The sequence below is a fragment of the Strigops habroptila genome, chromosome 12, assembly GCF_004027225.2.
Source record: "Strigops habroptila isolate Jane chromosome 12, bStrHab1.2.pri, whole genome shotgun sequence".
NCBI lineage: Eukaryota > Metazoa > Chordata > Aves > Psittaciformes > Psittacidae > Strigops > Strigops habroptila.
The window spans coordinates 4,778,130-4,792,439 of record NC_044288.2 but is presented as its reverse complement, the minus strand read 5'-3'; the positions used below and the strand labels follow the sequence as shown (position 1 = coordinate 4,792,439).

Here is a 14,310-nt window from a genome sequence, read left to right as displayed (position 1 = left end):
GGGCCCCGCCGACGCCGCATGCCCGGACCCGCCGGCCCCATTGGTCCCCGCAGTCACATGCCGGGCGGCGGCGGGGCCGCCCGTTCCCTTCCTCCGTCCCTCCCTCCGCCGGGCTGAGCGCAGGGAGCGGCCGCGATCGCAGCATGAGCACCCTCAAGGTTTACAGCACCTCGGTGACCGGCTCCCGGGAGGTGAGCGGCGGCGGCGCCCCGGGTTCCGCTGGGGCAGGGCTGCGTGTCCCGGGGCCCCTCTTCCCTGGGGTGGGCGTCTCTAACCCATCCCTGGAGTCCCCTCCCCTGCTCACGCTGCGCTGGATCCATCCCTCCGCGCTGGGTGTCCCCCTCCGCCCCGCGCAGGGCCGAGCCCCGTGTCCGGGTGGGATGTGGATCATGGCCCGTACGGAGCAGTGGCTCCAGGAGCGCTTGCAGAGTGTGGCTGGCACGCTGGGGTGCGTGCCCGCCCTTCGGGCTCCTCTCCAGCTCCCCATAACCCGCCTTTCCTGCCCGGCTTCCAGATCAAATCCCAACAGAGCGAAGTAACCAGAATCCTCGATGGGAAAAACATCAAGTACGAGCTGGTGGATATCTCCCAGGACAACGCTCTGCGGGAGGAGATGAGGGCGAAGGCCGGTAACCCCAAAGCCATCCCACCCCAGATCGTCAACGGAGACCACTACTGCGGGGTGAGGCTTGTGCTCAGCACCGTGGAGGCTGGGTGGTGGGCACAGTCCCGTCCCCTTCTTTTTGCTACGAATGGTGTCAAGATGCCTTTTAAAAAGCATTTCTTGTGAGGCACACGGACAAGGTGCTGCCAGGGGGGACGGAGCACAGTGGCTTGTGAAAAAGGGGATCCGGGCAGGGGACTTGGGGTACGGGTGGGCAGCGGGGCTGTGCTGTGTGGGGCCATCCTCATGTCACCCTGTCATTCTCCACACAACTGACTGGCAGCTGTGCCATGAGCTGGTTTGTGCTGCATGCTCAGGGGACTGGTGCGAGCAGCCTGCTTGCTCTTGCCTTGTGAGTGACTTGTGGCTTTTCCCTGCAGGATTATGAGCTCTTTGTGGAAGCAGTGGAGCAAAACACCCTGCAGGAGTTCCTGAAGTTGGCCTGAGCCCCGGGCTCCCCCTTCGTCCTGGACTCTACCTGCATTCCTGAGCACCCTCATCTCCGACCACCTTCACTTCCAGGTTGTCAGCACTGTCCTGGCACCACGACCTATATCCCAGCACAGGGAAACCCATGACCAAAACTACTCATTGCAGCTGCCTACGATTCCCTCCTGCCTAACCCTGATATCATCTCAAAGGGATCCAAAGAAAGTCTGACGCTCGCTGCGCATGGCCTTTGAGCAAAGCTGGGCCTGGCTCACGGCAGCTTCCAGTGCCTCCGTACACAGCAAAGCCTCTGGGGCTGCGTGAAGTGCAGCCGTCTGTCAGCCCTCGCCTCTGCAGGGAGAGCTTCTGCTTCAGGAGGGAAGGGCTTAGGGTTGATGTTACTTCCCACTTCTCCCAGTTGCTGTTAAAATTGTAAACCCTGCTGCCTCACTTCCCTTTTTTTATTTTACTTTTGTTTAATTCATCTCAACTGCACAGATTACGGCAACCAAGTCCTTTTTTTTTTTTTCTGGTTTGTCTTAATTTAATGCAAAAATACTGCACAGAGCTGGGGCCTGACCACCCACCAGGGAAGCCCAGGGCTGGGGGTGAATGCTGGTGCTCAGCAGGCTGCCTGGGGGGATGGATGGGCCTAGAGGTGGGACCTGTGCTGCTCTGGTGCCAGGGCTCCCTGGTGAGCGTTAATGGCTCAGGGCTGCTCCAGCACAGCTGATGCTCGGGCTGTCTTATCTTTCCTCTTTAAGTTGGCTTTTATTGCAACCCGGACCAAGTGCATTTTGTTTTCCTGCCAAAAAGGAAGTTTATAACCAGTGTTGTCTTCCGAGATGCTATTAAATGTTACTGTACCTTTCATGGTGGTACCGGCGGGTTTCTTTTAAATCTGGTTTTATTTTGACTACAGGTTAAACATCGCCCTACATAATGATTCTGAGCCATTTCCAGCTCAGAGAAGCCGAGTTGTTGTACTCACTGATGCAGCCTGACACAAACATCTTAACACCTTAGATGTCTGCTGCTTATCAAAGGCTCACAGGACTTGTCTGAATATCCTACAGCTCGGTAGTGACAGGTACCTCTCTCAAGTGTTCTTTTCTATGTGGTAAGAGCAGCAGCCCAGGGGAGAACAGCTTCAGCCAGGCACAAAGATGACCTGGTTGGTTACAGACCAGGGTGTAGAGAGGCAGTGGAAAAGGCTGCCCTATAGGAGGGTCCCATACGCTCCTATGACTGCTATAGGTGGGAAAGGAAGGAAACTAGCTTGGAGCTGTGGGGATTGAGTCATGGGGAGCCTGTGGAAGTGGCTGGTTTGGAGGAGTGGAGCTTCCTGTGCTTGGGTTGTGCAGGGTCTGGCTCTGGTTGGAGTGATCTGGGAAGAGCTCTGGGTATCCTGCCCCCTCCCGCAGCAACTGCACCCTTGAAATCTAATGGAACTGGAAACTGCAACTTAAATCGGTGGGTTTGTGGGAGCTTTGAATGAGAGCTGGGTCTCTGCTGAAAGGGAACCAGCCAGGAGATGCTGCCTCACACAAGTGGGAGTGTTGTCAGCTGAGAGTCAAGTGGGAGCTTGTCACAGCTGCAAAGGCAAGAATGTGCCTGGAAAGGGGCCTGCAGAGCACAGCCCCAGCCCACGGGAGAGGGAGGAAGATGCTTTATTCAGGCTTCAGCAGGGAAGCATCAGAGGGATTATGCTCTTCTCCAATGACACGGTGTCCTGTTGCAGCATCCAGCCCCTGGCTGCAGCAGGGAGGGAGGGAGCCGGGCTGGCAGCTCGCTGTGGCTGCGAGCCTGGGCCCCGCCGCAGCTGGGGGCTGTCCAAGGGAAGGAGTTGTTCACGCACAGGAAACCCAGCAGCAGGATCTCCTGGCTGAGCCGAGCCTGGCTCAGTCCCAACCTTGCTACGGCTCAAGGCCTCTTGGTTTAGCCTCACCAGGGACCGTATAACTGAGCCTGTTTATCTCGTGGTGTAAGTGCAGGTGAAATCGCTGGGGAGCAGCTGTGCGTGGAAAGCAAACTGACCCTGGCTGTTTGTCTGTCCTGCTGCTGTAGAGAATCCCTGAGCTAAGCCACTGGCCAGGACCCCAGTGTGTAAAGCTGGTGGCCTTCCCTGGGCTGGGGTCAACCTGTGTAACCTTCAGCAGAGATGAGGAAACTGGGCTTGGGTCTGAGCTGACAGAAATGCCCCTGCATTAGGAGCCCAGTGGCCTTGGAGAAGAGCATCCACGCGCTGCCTCTGAGCACTTCAATCTGTCCCAGGTAATGGCACAATGAAACTAAGTCTGGAAAGTCACCCCTCTCCTCTTTTCCCAGCTAGGGGAGGTTATAACAGAGCTAACAGTGCAAGGCAGCTCCTTCCTCTTGCAGAATTTGGGTGAGCAGCTCTTGCTAGGAGTTGTTAAGCTGCTTGCAGCCCTCTTGCTGGTGAGGGTCTCTTCTCTGCAGCAGTAAGCAGGCGTTGGGGGTCAGGCCACATTCCTGCAGGCTCCGTGAGTTGTCTGTGTACACCCTCTGGGGAAAGGTACTGATGATCTCATAGGAGTTGGAGTCTCCACCCCTAGGAAAGAACAGCACAGTCTTTCCTACAGGCACCATCCCAAAGGTTTTGAGGGATGCTCTGGCTGATCCAGCTGTGGTTATGAAGGGAGGAGAGACTGATTCACAAGCACAAGCTGAGCAGAAAAAGGAGCTTCCTGCCCAAATGCAACCAGCCAGAGTGAGGGTGGCTGTTCCAGGCTGCACAGCTGCGGTGGGACGGAGGCTCTTGTGTCCCAACAGCAGTGAGCTCATCCTGGGCTCAGGCTGAGGCCAGGGCTATGGCCTGCAACACGAGTGGGAGCAGGAGAGAACAAAAACCATCTGGAACTGTCCCCAAAGGAGTGTGAGAGCCCTTGGACAGCATTTTAAATCCATTAGGATATAGAGCTGGCTGAGCAAAGTGGGGTGTTTATCCAGCAGCAGGGGTCCATTGGCCACGCTGAAGGCTGCAGCTCAGCTTCCAGGTAGCACCAATACCTTGGGAATGGTGGCATAGTCGGCTGAAAGCAGGCAAAGGCAGGGATGGACCTGGGCTGGGTGGCAATTCTGAGAGAACGGAAGAGGCTTATCTGTGGCTGTGTCAGCTTTTTGGCAAAGGTGGGTGTTAAATGCTCTGAGTTAAGTGTGACCCTGGCAGTGCTGCCTAGAGAGCATCTCTAGGGGTGCCAGCAGCTCCTGGGGCTGTAAGCCTCAGCCCTGCTCAGCTAGGGCTGATCTCTTTGAAGCAGAGCTCCAGGGCCTTCAGCAGCAGCTGGGAAACCTTCCCCGGGGTCTATGGAGCTGGGTAAGGAGGGGAGCAAGCCCTAGGCCTACCTGGCCCGGCCGAGGTGCTGGCGCAGGTCCCCGATGGTCTCTGTGAACAGCATCTTGACCGTGTATGTCTGCTCCCCGCTCTCTGATTTGATGCGGAGAGCGCAGACACCAGGGGCAGGAGCCTCAGCCTCTTCAGCCACCTTCACCCTGGGGGTGAGAGAACCTCATCAGTTGAGGAAGTGCTGTGCTGGAGGCAGAGCCTGGGTGACCTGAACAGCGAGAAGGTGTTTCACATCTGGGAACGTCCTTGAGATGAACAAGGCCCCATCTGACTGTGTGAAAACAGAGCAAACCACTGCTTTGCTTTCCTGCCTAAAGGTGCCTTGAGAAGAAGGTTGTTGACCTTTTTTAGCTTTTTCATTTCAGATCAGGCTGTCTGATAAGTTCCTTGCCCTACTTCTTTGATTAAAAATAATCTGCTTGGGTTTTTTTTTCATTTGCTATTTGGGTCTTGTCTCACCAGAAGAGTGAGTGGAAAAGTGCTGTTTGTGTGACCTCCTACTCGGGCATCACTTTCCTGGTGGGATTCTCCCATTTAACTTGATCACAAACAGCTTCTTAGGTGGTTTCAAACTCTTAGGCCTTGGCTTGCTGATGGGAAAGCTAGTTCACAGCAATAAGTAGCAGTTTGAACGACAGAAGCTTTTTGTTAGAGCTGTAAAAGATGGCAAGTTTACCATGAACAAGTAGACCAACCTTGGCCTTTTTCTGTATTTCTAAGGTGTAAAAGGGACAAGTCCATTTACTTCCTTAACTGAAACCCACAGTGTTGAAATAGGAGGAAGACGAGAGCCTGACAGGGCAGGGGCTGTGCCTGTACCTCTCCAGGGCAGGCAGCCTGGGTGTCTCCACCAGGATCTCTTTGCTGCTCCGCACCCGGTCAGAGCCCTGAAACCAAAGCAGGTGAGTGTCACTGCTGCCTGCTCTGCAGAGAGCAGCCAGCGCCAGGAGAAGGTGCCAGGGTGCCACGTGTGCTCTGGTGGAGCCTCTCTGGGAGGAGGAGGTTATGCAGAGCTCAGAGGCCCAAGGAAGGGGTGCTGGCGCTGTGTGGGGTGATGAGCCCAGGGAATCGCTGCTGGCACCTTCTCTAGGTGTTTGGGGGGTCCACTCATACCTGCTGTGCTGCTCTGGCTGAGTTGTGGGCACCAATTGCTTCTCCTCCATGTTTCAAGGGTTTGGAAAGCTCATTGAGAAGCTGCTCCAGGGAGACTTTAGGACCTGCTGAAGCAGAGAGATGTGTCCATGTGTGACCTTTTTGACAAACAATTTGCCCTCAGAATAGGCTGGTTTGAGATGAGAGAGCACGACAGGGAGAGCTCTGACCTCCCTTAGCCAGCCTGGGGCTGGCTCTCAGTCTCCCCCATTGAAGCTTGTCCTGCCTTCTGGCCCATTAAATGTTCCACTGTCAACCTCAGCAGTGAGCAACTGTGCAGCACACAGCTGGGATGCACAGCAGGTTGAAACCTGGTTAGTCCTGCTGTGAACAGGGAAAACTGAAACTATGTCAGGTTTTAGCCTAAGAAATCATTCCATCTTGTGAGGGTGTATTTGTTGGTGTCTCTTCCTTTTTCTGTGGTGGCAATGGGCAGTTATTTTGTCTTTACTACTTGGATAAAGGAAACATTTAGCACAGCTTCTGTCTGTGAGTGCCTTGAGATGAACAAGCAAGTAGTACAGTTTCATATAAACAGGAAGATGTTGCTGATGGGCAAAGTTATTTAGTTACACGTGCACAAACGCACTATTTTCTGTCTATACAACTGACTGCATTTGACGTAAGCCCTGCCAGGTATTGCTTTCAGACTTCTGCAGTCTAGAAGCAAAATGAGGAACCTTATGTCCCATATTCTTTTATGAAAGCCTGAAGAGAAATCATCCCATATTTGGTGCAGTTAAAGATCAGTCTGGCTTGAAGATGCCCACCCTTACAGGATGAGCTTGTGGGAGAACGAGAGGTTTAAGAATTTACCTGGGATCTCGGTGGTTTCCTGCACCTCACTTGATTTTGAGTGGCCAACCACTTGGCCATGACCGGGGAAACTCCCTGGAAGGTGTCTCTCCTGAAACACCACGTCCCTTCTGTCAGTGACCTGTTGAATTAAGGGCAGCTGCCATAAGCAAATCTTAACAGTTGGACACATTTGTTCTCACTGCGTCAAAGCACAATAAACCACAGCAATGACAACCAAGGGTTGTAAACCCCAGATGAAACCATGAAAGCTGCTTCCTTGGAAGCTGCTCCAGCTGACCAAATGAAATGCATTTTCAGCTCGTATAGGCTCTCTAACAAAGCACATCCTTGCGTATCCCTCAAGTTCCCGGGATGGCCCACATAGACTGCAGGGTAGTTTGTTTGTCCATCTCCACAGGCACTTACAGCACTTACAAGGAATGTGCTTGGACCTCATCTTTTCCTACTTGCAAAGGCTCTGCAGGTGGAAAGTGATGTGGAAGCAGCAGGTTGGGGTTGGAGAGGGATCTGGCAGTGAGAGGCTGCAGTGGGGACTGTCAGGTGGCTCTAAGGAACCAAGGCAGGCAGGATGCACCCAGCAGCGGGGCAGGCTGTGTAAATACCAGCAATGTCTGTCTGTCTCTCTAGGTTCCCCTTATGTTCCTCTTATTCTGGCTGTCCAAAACAGTGGGTGCACTCTGTGTCTGTATTTATCCCTGATTACTGTAGTGTCCTGGGGCTTCCAGATGCAGCCAGCTATGCATGGATTATAGGGAACCACAGGCCCATGAGCTTTGCACAATCCTGACTCCAGCTGACTTTCTAACTACCGCACCTACAGCTCACTCTGGCTGTCCTGACCTCATCCTTGCCCTGCTTTCTTTGTGGCAGTGGGGAGGTGCACCCCTCTGGTTGGATGCACATGAAGACCTAGATTAGAGTCCTCTGAGGCTCTCTGCCTGCTTCCTGCCTGAAAAGGTGGCCTTGGCTTTTTGCCATTTCTGAGAAATCAAAACGTGGAGCCTAGAAGAACTCATCAGGTGGCAAAATCCATTTAAATTGTGGCAAAATGAACTCTCACAACATCCTCCTTGAGAGATACTTGTTCAATCTGTTTTAAAAAGCTTTTCCATGCGAGTTGAGAACTTTTTTCCTCTTCTTCATTACACAGCTCTTCACATGCTGCATGTGCTGCTTCTCTACTACAAAGCCTGCTGTGCTCTCAGAAGTCTTGTGCTGAGCCAAGATTCACTGAGGGAGAGAAACCATTGAGTCTTGATGCAGAAACACTCACTTCCTGTAACGGCTCTAGCAGGTGTGTTCCCAGCCACCCTTTTCCTGAGACACACATGCACAGAGTTAATCTTGATGTACCCTGCCTTCAGAAACCTCAAACTGAAGTTGTTGTGGGGAGCATCTGGCAGACTGCTGAAAAAAACCTGAACAAGCTTTGCGCTGCTTTACCTGCAATGGGATGCCATCAGGGTAATGCATCTGCAACTCCGAAGGGAAATAGCCATCCATAATATCCTGTAGGCATTGCTGAAACAAAACAAGAGCTTGTGGGCATACCTCAGACTTTCTATTTATCTCATGACTGATCCATTCCCTCCGGGCTGCTCCTATTTGCAGTGTTATTGCTGTGCAGAAAAGTCTGCATGAAAGACCCAGAATCTCCATCTCTTAAAAATTACCCTACAAAGACATACTAGGCTTTAAAGGGATGCAGGTGAGAAGCTGGAGCTCTCTGTTAGATGCTCCTTTTTAGGATTGAGATGAGCTCACAAGCCTTACTCCTTTCCATTCCCTCTCCTGGGGCTTAGTGAATGCTGTAGCAGGATGGCTCTAAGCCTAATTCCTCTACGAACCTTTCCATACCTGTGTGGATGGGTCCTCATAGGGCCGGAAGGCTCTGTTGAACATGACAATCCCATTCTGATACAGTGTGAGAGGGAGGGGTTCCCGCTGTCTCAGCCGAGCCCCCCCAGGCGTGTGCTCGATGTGAGAAATGCCCTCTCCAGCCAGCAAGTTCAGATCCTTCACCTTCTCCAAGATTAAATCAAAATCAATGTGGTGTTGGGGAACAACTGCTTCACCTGTGGCACAGGGACCAGAGTTACAGGGGGAAGGGGACACCAGCTCAGCAGCTTTCAGCTCTCTGTGAATTTGAGGTGCATTTGAGCCCTGATGCTGTGGGGCTGCCTCTCCATGCTTTGCCTTTCCTGTTTTCACAAAGCATGGTGCAACGCTGAGCTGCTGTGGTGCAACAGTGCCAGGTTTACATGGGTGTGTGTGCAAAACCACAGGGGCAGGGCAGCAGGGAAAGAGACCTTTGCTACCAGCTAATATAACTCCAGATGCAGCCAGCTCTTTAGAGACCACGCTCAGCTCATTGTCTTTGGTTGTAATTTCAGAAGTGTTTTGTTGTCCCTTAATGTGGTGCTGTAAAATGCACAGTGAAGAAAAGAACTAGTTGGATGAAGTAGGTTGGATAAATGGATCAGGGCAGACTCACTGAGGAAATGCCGGTGTAAAGAGGGGCAGGTGCCTGCTGCTTGCCACCAGCAGGTTGCTCTCTCTTGCTGGGGCGCTGCTGAGGATGTTTCTGTGGGTGCTTGGGGAGGGTGGAGAAGTGAGAGGTGATGGGACAGAAGAATAGCATCAGAAGAGGAAATGAGAGAGGGTAAAGACTCTGATGGTTTCTGTTCTGCTTTTTTATGAGTTGATAAAGGAGGGCTAGGACATAGTCCTTAAAAAGGATGTGCTGAAAACAGTGAAAGTCTCTACTGCTTCCCCAGTTTTCTCCCCTCCTGTATCTGAGGGAGGGAAGGACTAGTTCGCTAATATTTGCATAGCAGTCAGGAAGTATCATTGGCTCTACAGCCCAAGTATCCTTTTTTTTCCCTCCCTTCTGTTACCACTTCCTAAGAAGCCGTTGCCAAATATGCTTGGACCCCATCCTGCACAATCAGGTCTCAATTAAACCACTCACGTGGTGGCTGGGAGGAAAGGCAAACAATACTCTCTGAAGGAGCCAGACAATATGGGTAAGTTACTACAGCTACTATATACACAAAGCGTCTGATTCCATTTTCCACCCACTTTTGTCAGTGTTATTAGAGAAATCAAGCTTCAAACGTTCAGGGTATGTGAACTCTGCAGGGAGCAGCTGCTTTGAGGGTCTCCTTCCATGTGGCTCAGCCATTGGGTTCTCTCCTCATCCCCTAAATGGGGCTTACAAAATATAGATGTATAAAATACCAACGTTCTGCCTGGCTTAGCTCCTGTTCAATTGCTTCATGTCCCTGAGATGGGCTGAGGTGAAGACCTCAGCACAGGATCACAAATTCTGAAGATGCAAATTCTGGGTCTTTGCTGCTTACCTACTCTGGGGAGTATCACACCTTCTCTAAGCATGCAATGAGAGTTAGGATAGCTGCTTCAGCAAGGAGTGCTGGTGCTTTACCTGGCTTCCAGAAGCTCCTTCCAGGCAGCTCTTCTTCATCCTTGAGCAATTCTACATCTTCCAGTTCTTCATGTCTCTCTCCAACCCAAATCAGACCATAGTCGTTCAGAAACCGCTGGGAGAGGAAAGCACAAGTCAGTGTTGTAGACCAGAGCTTCGGAGAACTAGAAATAGAAGCCTGAGAGTGGTCAGCTGTGATCATGAGGAGCAGAAGGAGAGGTGAAAGAGAAGGTTTGTCTTGGGCTTCTTTGGCCCTGGCAGGGTGGTAGTAGCAGCTGCTCTACTAGTAGTAGGCAAAAGGGAGAATGAAAGTATTGGTAGTGATGCAGTAGTCTCCCAGGGCTGTAGTAGCTGCAAAGAATATTTCTACAGTCCTAGATGTCAAAATGAAGAGGCTTGCAGGAGGCACAGATGTTTGTGTATCTTTTCCTGCTGCCCTGTAGCTCCCATCGAACTCGTTCTTTGTTTTCAGAGGGGTGAGGTGGTGAATTATGATCATCAAAGTGGCAGCTTGAAAAAGACTGAGCAGCCTGGGACTGCAATGATCTCAAACCAAAGGTGCAGATGGCTTAGGGCAAGTGAAGCAGGTGTCTCACCTCCATCTCCCAGACCTGGAGCTGCAGCTGAAGGCACCTAATTTCCAGTTCCTCTGTTGTGCATGAGTCAGGAGCATCTGAAAAGGAAGACTTGTTTTTCCTTTGTACAGCCTTAAGAGCTATAGATAACCTGTGTCACCCAGCACAGATGCTGCAGCAGTACCTGGCTGTGCCCTAGTGAGCTCCAGTCCACCAGACACAGGAGCTGAACATGAACTCTGCTTGCTGGTCCCTGACAATTCAACCTGCAGCAGTTTGATAAAGATGCCGCCAGACCAAAAGGTAGTTGTGGATGATACTGGTGGAGTTTTCTGCTGCAGGAAGCTGCTCTGAGTGGTGCTGTTGGCAATTAAACGATGAGAATTGCTTAGCTTACTCAGTCTTAAGGGACCTATTAAAAAAATTAGCAGGTGTCCACTAAAGCTGGGTTGAGAAACCTGGGCTGAATGGCTAGGACAATGCACAATGAGGTACAAAACACATGCCTGTGGTTTGACAGGCATATTTGTGTTCTCTGCTCAGGAAATTGAGAGCTTACTACAGCCTTGTGCTTACAAGGCAGTTCGGCCATTGTAGGAAACATGTTTGGGCTCAGCTGGAGAAGCTGCTGGATTCCAAGGAGCGTAATGGGGGAAAAGACCTTCAGTGAGTCACTCACAGTTGGGCTCAATTTAAAGTTAGGCTGCCTCCCGGGACAAGTGAGCCTGGGCCTGGAATCTTCTTTGAGATCCCAAGCAGAGTTTTGGGTTTGCTCAGCTGTGAGTAGCTCTGGTTTTCCAGCTTGTTTGAACTCTGCAGTATTTACTGGTTTGTTTTGGTTGTTTTCCTGTGTAGTTGGTTTATACTCATGGAAACTTAGCAACCCACAGAAAATAGGTCAGGAAGTAATGTTTTTCACTGCACCGGAAAAGGTGAGCAATAGAATGGTTTGGGTTGGAAGGGACCTTAAAGCTCATCCAGTTCCAACCCCTGCCATGGGCAGGGACACCTTCCACTAGAGCAGGTTGCTCCAAGCCCCTGTGTCCAACCTGGCCTTGATGTGAGTATAAAGTGTGGATCTGCTTTGGCAGAAGGCTCCACGTCTGTGTAACTGATACTCACTGAAGAGGCTTTTGGGCTTTTAAGGTAAGGATGGCTCAGAGAGGAGGCCTCCAAGCCTGCTCTGCTGCAGTACCAGGAGCTCTGTAGCTCTCCTGCAGGTAGCAAGGCACCAAGGGTAGAATAATTTTTACCTTCTTCTTTCTGAAGAGTCTTCATCTTCTCTTCAAGCTCAGCAATCCTCCTATCCTTCAGGACCAGAACAAACAATGACCTTATTTAGTTCCTTGGCCTTCAGGACCTTGAGGCACAGTTTCACAATTAGTCCTGGCTAGGTGAGTCAGTGGTGCACGTCCTCTCACCCCGTTCCGAGAGAGGCAGAATAAGTCAGAAAGGCTGTATCACCTCACAAATTAGACTCAAATGAGGGGTGGGATATAAATACACTGCTCCAAGAATAGGTGAGGGAACACTGACCTGTCTCCCCCTCCTTCATTTGCACAAGAGCTGTAGGGGAACACCCAGACTCCTGCCCTTGTGCTTCCAGCTCAGGCACAGCTCATGCTCTGACTTATAGGAAGTAGCTAATCTAGAAATGAAACCAGCATCTCCCTAGCCACCTCTTTAAAACCAAACACAAAAGAGTATTTATTGCAAGCTGCAGCCATGCAAAGAGGCCAGCTCCAGGCTGACTCTGCTGTGTGAGCAGTTGTTGTCTCAGAAAGCAAAAGGAAAACCCAGGGCTGAAGTCAAACAGCTCATATCAGTGACAGGATGCTCCGAGCCATCACTTACAGCAGGGACTGTTCACTCTCCCACCCCAAGGACCAATACGATTGCTCTGGTGCTCTGAAAAGGCTTGTTTGTGCAACAGAGCGGGCTGCAGATGAACTTGGTTTATGCAAACTAGGTCTGATGTGTAGGTGTCTACGTGTAATGCTACTGTGGCTTTACCATCAAAGCAGGGCACAGAACAGGTTCGATAAGGGCAGGATTTTTACCTTCAGTTGGATTTCTTCTGCTTGTTCTGCTATTTTTTGTTCCAACAGGGTGATTTTTTGCATCATGGAGGATTCGAGCTCCGTGTCAGTGTGAGCTGTGTCTGAAAGCACAAACCTGTGTTATTTAATCCTCTGCACCACAGGGGACCCCATGCAATGATTCCTGTTCTACCAGAACAGGTAGGACAAGGGTCCGTTTGCAGGGTACTGGGTAGGAATTCCTTAGGGAGATGGCTGTATTACTGATACAGTGTATGTGAGAGGGGAATTACCCCTGGCCTGGGGTATTGAGCCCACCAGACTGTCACTGAGAGACTGTGATGGCCCAGAAACCCCCAATCATTGAGGGACTTTTACCCTGCGTGTTCTTTTCCAGTGTTGTCTCCTTCGAGCACGAGGGGAGACTGCCTTGCTCTGGATTCTCCGTCCTAGGAGACAGGCTGGCATCCTCTGAGGAGAGGCACAAAGAGCATGAAAGAAAGAAAACAGGTCAGTGTTTTAGCTGCAACTTCTTCAAAAGCAGGTAAAGGAATACTGGGGTTATGCTGAGGGGAGGAGAGGGCAGGAGAAAGGAGGGTGGCCCATTCAATCCCATAGGCACTCCCAGCCTAATGAGTGTATGTGGGAGCTTGTTATGAGCCAGGACTCAAGGGAAGGTGCAATCTCAGCAGCTGGGAAGAGTGAACACGAAATGGGGCTTGCAGAAAGAGACTGTGACACCAGTAGAGAGCATCCTGCACTGCACAGAGAGGCAGAAAGTGGTAATATTGAGCTATTTGAACAAAAAGCCCAACACCCTGGGATTAACAGAAGCTTCACTTGCAGTGGAAAGGGAGATTTTGCTGTAAGATGCAGTAGGAAGGGTGTGACCTAAAATGGAGATGTAAAAATAGATGATTCTAATTTTCTAATAGATGATTTCTATTTTGTACCAGAGCTTTAATGTGCTCTAGGTCTTGCTGAAGATATGGAAACCTTTTGTTTCTTATCTGATTTTGGACACATGTAGGAGGAAAAGAGCTACAACCATTGCAAAACACGTAGGATGGCAAGAAAAGCCTCACCAGTGGAGGCAATGAACTTGGGCAGCTCTGTATGAGGGGATAACATGTAAAAATAAAGCACAGATTCATGAACTTCGTGAGGATTTGCTCGATGGGGTAACTTTTTAAATGGAGATGAAAAGGTGCTGTTGCAGCTGCAGAGAGCAGCTTTTCTCTGCTTGAACCTGAGGAAACACAAACGTGCTGTGAGACGTGACTGGTCTGTATCCCCGGTACCTGCTGGGGACCGATGCCGGTAAGGAATTGGGGGAGTTCTGTTCGAGCCGGTGTTGCTTCTGATCCTGTCACCGCTGTGTGCAGCCCGGCGGGTCCCACAAGGCCGGGAGCGATCCTCTTTTCGAGGGATCGTTGGCACAAAGGGGCTCAAAAGGATGGGGGGAACCGGGTACCGCCCGGCGGTGCCTCCGTGTGTGTGTGTGTGCTGGGGGCTCCCCAAACCTCGGGGGTCCCCCCGCGCTGCCGCAGCACTCACCCGCCGCCATCTTGTTTACAGGCGGTTGCCACGGCGACGGAGGGCCGCTGCGATTGGCTCAGCCTTGGGGACGTGGAGGGCGAGGCAGCACGGGGACTACAAATCCCAGCATGCACCGCTCTGTCTCCACTCGGCCGTGCCCGGTGCTCTGCGGGGACCCCTTCGCCAGCGCCGAACCCGCGCCTGGAGCGGGGATAAGCCGGGAGGGGGAAGCGGGTCCCGCAGCGCCCCAAACGTGCCCCAGCGCCGGGGCAGGAGCCGCG

The 14,310-nt window shown here is 51.7% G+C and overlaps 2 protein-coding genes across 2 annotated transcripts; one reads left to right on the top strand and one right to left on the bottom strand.

Moving 5' to 3' along the window:
- Positions 1-18: 18 nt before the first annotated feature.
- On the top strand, positions 19-1,964 carry SH3BGRL3 (SH3 domain binding glutamate rich protein like 3). Its single transcript, XM_030503614.1, is given in 4 exon segments — positions 19-109; positions 112-191; positions 515-682; positions 1,045-1,964. Coding segments are annotated over 4 exon segments (405 nt in total). The 3' UTR covers positions 1,111-1,964.
- Positions 1,965-1,990: 26 nt separating this feature from the next.
- Positions 1,991-14,057, bottom strand: UBXN11 (UBX domain protein 11). The gene is made up of 14 exons (XM_030504851.1): positions 14,048-14,057; positions 13,576-13,602; positions 12,869-12,961; positions 12,512-12,612; positions 11,705-11,759; positions 10,473-10,549; positions 9,877-9,991; positions 8,289-8,506; positions 7,875-7,952; positions 6,429-6,549; positions 5,574-5,677; positions 5,274-5,347; positions 4,460-4,606; positions 1,991-3,665 (listed from the first exon to the last, which is right to left on the bottom strand). Exons 1-14 carry the CDS (start codon positions 14,055-14,057, stop codon positions 3,497-3,499), a joined length of 1,389 nt encoding a protein of 462 aa, XP_030360711.1. The 3' UTR covers positions 1,991-3,496.
- Between the last annotated feature and the right edge of the window lie 253 nt (positions 14,058-14,310).